General features: G+C 40.1%; 1 protein-coding gene across 1 annotated transcript; it reads left to right on the top strand.

Annotated features, from left to right (window-relative positions):
• Nucleotides 1-4,541: 4,541 nt before the first annotated feature.
• Nucleotides 4,542-5,054, top strand: LOC132639340 (uncharacterized). Its single transcript, XM_060355794.1, has one exon. It carries the CDS (start codon nt 4,542-4,544, stop codon nt 5,052-5,054), a length of 513 nt encoding a protein of 170 aa, XP_060211777.1.
• Nucleotides 5,055-6,299: the final 1,245 nt, after the last annotated feature.

Raw genomic sequence — 6,299 nt, 5'->3', positions numbered from 1 at the left:
GAGAATGCACCCTTTGTGATCAAAACACCGCACCAAATGATGATCAATAAAGAAAAAGAGATAGCTACTGTGGTTCAGGGTATGACCAGGTAGGGAAGTTGTTATGCGCCAGAAAAACCTATGCTTGAAGTGCCACATCACGAAAACCCTAAAAAAAGACCAATCACAGAAGGCAAAGCTAAAAACTTCTAGAGGCAAATGCCAGTCAAGGATTACTGGATTGTTGCGCACCTACATAAGACTCCTGCCAGGATATCGGTTGTGTCCCTATTACTCAGTTCATCTAAATATTTCTTAGCTTGAATGAAAGCCTCGGATGAAGTCCAAGTACCCATCGGCACTACAAGTGAAACTTTGGCCGGAATTATGGAGTATGTTGTGCGAACACATAGGCTAGCATTTTCTGATGATGAATTCCCAAAGGAAGGGAAGTTCCACAATAAAGGCCTTCATATAATAGTCAAGTGCCCTGACAAGATTATTCCCCAAGTGCTGATTGACGGAGGAGCTGGGTTGAATGTATGCCCTGTGACAACTCTGAAATAACTCGGTATAATATTGGCAATATCCGTCATAGTCGAACCAACATAAAAGCTTATGATAGCCCAACCAGTGACCTAATTGGAGAAATAGATCAACACATACAAATTGGCCCCGCGGAGTTCGTAGTGGGGTTCGTCATCATGGACATCAAAACAAGCTACGACCTATTGTTGAGCCGACCATGGTTGCACGCCGCCGGAGTTGTAGCATCTTCATTACAGCAAACTCTAAAATTCATATGGGATGATCAAGAAGTCATGATTCACGGTAAAGGAAGTATCCACAACCATCTAGACAACTCTATACCAGTCATAGAGAAGTCACCAGTTGGCGCTGATTTTCACACTGTTGAACTAGCCATGATAGATCGTAGGGGAGATGATGAAGATACCCCTATGCCACTGATCTATAAAATGGTTGCTATAACTATGTTAGGAGTGGGTTTGAGCCCGGGAAAGATTTGGGAAAGAACTTGCAAGGTATTAAAGAACAGTGAGTATCAAAAATGGGAAATATCGATTTTGTTAAGATACGAGCCATGTGAGGCAGAAAAGAAGCAGAATATGGGCCGAGAGGTCCCGTTGAAATGAGAAAGTCGTTCCCTCATCTATACCAGTCCTTCACAGTATGCCCATTGGGTCACAACAACGAAGATCTAGAAGAGGGTTTAGGGATGCTGTTTTGGGAAGAAGAATGTGCCGCCATCATTGAAGAATGCTTTGAAGAATTAGAGATTTGTCATGCTGAACCCGGAGAAACAGCAAGCGGATGGATTTCTACCCTGTTGTTCACTCTGCGATAGAAAGAATGCTCATTTTTCAGAAAAATGGCGAAAGGCGGCTTTGAGGCCCGGCTTATCGCCTATTCATGTTTTCTTATTTACGTGTTATTTAATAATGGAAATGGCTCGATGTTCCATTCCGAGTCAGGACCACAGTTTATGTTACACTTTTAAAATTTCAATGAAAACCCCTCAAAGTTTATAATAAAGACAAAATTGTTTTACTATACCTCTATAAATATATCTACATATATTTATATATGCAGTTAAAATTGCTCTTACATGATTAATAACCGTGTTATTTTATTTTAAAGTAATAATACAGAGGCCACAAATAATGTCATGACATGTTACAAAACAAATAAAAATGACAACGAACAAAGTGATGATCAAGAAGAAGAGATAACTGAACCAGAAGGGATGATAGATGTCGAAGAGGAATATAAAAACAGACCAACGCCAAAACCTAGAGGAAACAGAGGCAGATAATCTGGGAAATGAGGAGTTGGTTCAGGAAACTAGAATAAATGAGCATTTGACAGAAAATGAGAAAGAAGGGTACTGGAGCTTGCTGAAAGAATATGAAGATGTCTTCGCTTGGTCATATGCCGATATGCTGGCTTTGAGTATGAACATTGTTTCCCATAGGCTGTAGATCCTTGAAGGGTTTGCCCCGGTAAAATAGAAAATTAGGCAGCCTAAGCCTAATGTTAGCATCCTAATTAAAGAAGAAGTAGAAAAAAAAGATTCAATCAGGAGTTGTTGAGGTTACACCAAAAAGGTACCAAAAAAGATAGGAAAATAAGGATCTGTGTGGATTATCGCGATCATAGCCACGCTAACCTAAAGGATAATTTTACACTCACGAACATTCAGATACTCGTTGATAATTGCGCCAGGCATGAGGTGCAATCTTTTGTGGATTGCTACGCGAGTTATCATCAGATATTGATGGATGAAGAAGATGCTCAAAAGACGGCATTCAGTACACCATGGGGATTTGTATCATTATCGGATAATGCCTTTTGGAGTCAAGAATGCTGGCGCCACTTACATGAGGGGAATGACCAACATCTTTCATGATATGATGCATAGAGAGATTGAGGTGTAAGTGGACGACGCCGTTATCAAATCCTGAGCGGGTGAGGACCACCTCAAACATTTAAGAAGATTCTTTGACAAACTCCGCAAGTACGATTTGATGTTGAATCCTGCAAAATGCGCATTTGGAGTGCCTGCTGGAAAATTACTAGGGTTCGTAGTCAGTCGTCGTGGTATTGAGTTAGATACCACTAAGATCAAAGCAATCCAAGAACTACCACCGCCAAGAATGAAGAAAGAGGTCATGAGTTTCTTAGGAAGGTTGAATTACATCGGATGCTTCATTGCCCAATCTACAGTAATCAAAGAGCCAATTCTCAAATTCCTTAAGAAAGATGCTCCAACTAAATGGACAAAGGACTGTCAGAAAGCCTTTGACACAATCAAGAGATACCTGTCAAATCCACCTGTTTTGGTCCCGCAAAGGCCAGGAAGTCCTTTGCTGCTATACATGTCAGTATCAGAAAATGCTTTTGGATGCATGCTGGCACAAAATAATGAAACAAGAAAGAAAGAGAGAGCTATCTATTACATCAGTAAGAAGTTCACAACCTGCGAATCCAGATATTACTTGGTGGAAAAGACGTGTTGCGCTCTAACCTAGGTATCTCAGAAGTTGAGACATTATATGGCTGCATACACGACCCATTTGATCTTAAGAATGGATCCACTAAGGTACATCTTTCGCCAGCCCATGCGCATAGGGAAGTTGGCCAAATGGAAAATGTTGCTAAGTGAGTTCGACATTCAATACGTCGCATAGAAATCAGTCAAAGGGCAAACACTAGTAGATTTACTTTTGGGAAGTCCAGTAGATGACAATCCCGTACCCTTGTGGACTTACTTCCCGGATGAAGAAATAATGACAATTGAAGGCGAAGAAAGTAAAGATGAGTCAGGATGGAAAGTATACTTTGATGGAGCAGGCAACTTTAAAGGATCAGGAATCAGAGCCGTCTTGGTTTCAGATTCAGGCTAATATTATCCGGTGGCTGCCAAGTTGAGCTTCAGTTGCACCAACAACATGGATGAATACGAAGCATGCATCTTGGGTATACGTTATTCCTCGACATGCATGTGAAAGAACTTCAGGTAATCGGTGACTTGAATTTGCCAATCCCTCAGGTTCGGGGAGGGTGGGCCACAAAAAATGAAAAGATCATACTGTATGTTGGATTTGTGCAAAGATTGGCCGATCTGTTCCAAGAAGTCAAGTTCAAACACATACCGAGAACCCAGAATGAGTTTGCTGATGCATTAGCAACAATAGAATCCATGATTCAATATCCCGACAGTAGATATATTGATCATGCCAAAATCAAAATTAGAGATCAACCAGCCCACTGTGCTTTTGTAGAGGCAGAGACTGATGGAAAACCTTGGTTCACTGACATCAAAGTGTACTTGGAAAAAGAAGAATATCCCGAATGAATAACCAATAATCAGAAGAAGGCTATCAGAAAGTTGGCGCATGGTTTCTTCCTCAACCAGAACGTCCTGTACAAAAGAACTCCAGATTTGGGAATCCTTAGATGTGTTGACTCTATCGAAGCTACCAGATTGATTGAAGAAGTGCATGCTGGAACCTGCCGACCTCATATGAATGGTTTCGTGCTAGCGAAAAAAATCTTAAAAACATGTTATTACTGGATGACCATGGAGAATGATTGTAGCAAATTCGTCCAAAAATATCACAAGTGTCAGATTCATGGAGATTTGATAAAGGTTCCTCCAACAGAACTGAATGATATGACGTCGCCTTGGCTATTTGCCGCTTGGGGCATAGATGTCATAGGGCCAATTGAGCCAGCTGTGTCAAACAAACACCGCTTCATTTTGGTCCTCATAGACTACTTCACCAAGTGGGTGGAAGCAACATCTTATTCATTAGTAACAGAGAAAGTGGTTACAGATTTTGTGCGCAACAACATCAAATGTCGATTTGGCGTTCCAGAATCAATCATAACAGACAATGGGGCTAATTTGAATAGCCACTTGTTAAAAGACATGTGTGCACAGTTCCGAATCACTCATCGGAATTCAACCGCATATCGGCCACAAATGAATAGAGCTGTGGAAGCCGCCAAAAAAAAATATGAAGAAAATCCTCAAAAAGATGATTGATAACTATAAAGACTGGCTTGAACAATTGCCTTATGCATTATTGGGATATCGCACTACTACCAGAACTTCAACTTGGGCAACTCTGTACCTGTTGGTGTATGGCACTGAAGAAGTAATACCAGCCAAAGTAGAAATTCGTTCACTTCAAATAATACAAGAAGCTGAATTAGACGATGCGGAATGGATCCGCAAGAGCTATGAGCAACTTGCTTTGATAGATGAAAAGCGAATGATCACTGTTTGTCACGGTCAATTGTACCAACAAAGAATGGCGCGAGCTTTCAACAAGCATGTAAGAACCAGGGTGTTTCAAATTGGGCAATTGGTGCTCAAACGAATATTTGCTAATAAAAAAGAATACAAAGGAAAGTTCGCACCAAACTGGCAAGGCCCCTATATGGTTCGAAAAGTACTGTCAGGAGGAGCCGTAGTACTTGCTGAAATGGATGGTCAAGAGTGGCCAAAAGCAATAAATTCAGACGCCATCAAGAGATACTACATGTGAAGAAGAAGACGACTGTGAAGATTTAGAGTTATTGTAGTTTATGTTGCTTTAATTACGTTTCTTTTGCTTGTAATTTTGTATTTTTAGAAAAAACCAAATCCAAAATCATGTACGAACTACACAAGGACCTGATTCCCTATACTTATAAGGAGATACGTAGGCGCTTTTCCAAGCTCGGTCGCTTTAACCAAAAAATCCAAAATTATGTATGTTGAACTACGTTATGACCTGATTCCCATTTTGGGATACATAGGTGCTCTTTTGAGTTCGGTCTCACAAAAAAATTCCAATATGTTTATCCCGAACTATGTTTCGACCTGATTCCCGAAACGGGATACGTAGGCGCTCTCCCGAGCTCGGTCATTCCAAAAAAAATTCCCAATAAACCTTAGGAAACCTCAGAAATGATTTAGCAAGAGAAAATAAAGGTAACCCCACAAGGAAACGAGGGTAGAATTTTTGAGAAGGATCTCAAACATTCATCAAGCGTGGTGAAATCAAGAAAAGACAAGTACACACCTACACTGGGGCAAATTTTTTTAGAGGATCTCAAAAATTCCTTCGACATAGTGAAACTCGAGTTTGTACAAAGACGTACACAAACTGGGGCAAATTTTCTAAAGGGATGCGAAAATTTCACAAGTCAATATCAAAAAGGATGAAAGAGACGGAAAACCTTGTTTGAGTAACCAATGTCATGACGTTAAAAAGGTGTGTGTAAAATATTATTTTCAAAACGAATATAATATACCAAAGTATGCATATGTTTTCCAAAATCAGCGCCAAAAAACTTTTCAGCTCTGCTAGAAAAATAAAAGATTTCAAGGAAAATGAGCATCCTTTCCTGCCAAAATGTGAAAGGAAGAAGTCTGTGCGCAGGGAGAGCGGTCGACCATATAGGAAACTGACAAATTTTTCTATGAATGCAGGAACAAAGAAGCATGGATATTTTACACTAACTCGTTTGCTAGAATGTTTAAAACAGGGTAATGACAATGAGCCAAGTGAAGAAGAAGTGTCAAGGAATAGCAGCGCAAACGAGTGTACAAAAAGGTAACGAAGCCCTCCCCAAGTAAAGTTTGCTTTACATTGATAAGTTTGTTCATTTTGCAGAGCACGAAGATTTTTTACAAAAGAAAAACTTTAAAGACTACAGAAAGATATAATCAAGGTACCAAAAGATGGATCTCCACTAAACAGTATTGTATCAAGGTGTTGAGACGCCGGCCTAGATGTCGTATGGCT

This window comes from Lycium barbarum, chromosome 5, assembly GCF_019175385.1.
Source record: "Lycium barbarum isolate Lr01 chromosome 5, ASM1917538v2, whole genome shotgun sequence".
NCBI lineage: Eukaryota > Viridiplantae > Streptophyta > Magnoliopsida > Solanales > Solanaceae > Lycium > Lycium barbarum.
This window is presented reverse-complemented; position numbering and strand designations above follow the sequence as displayed.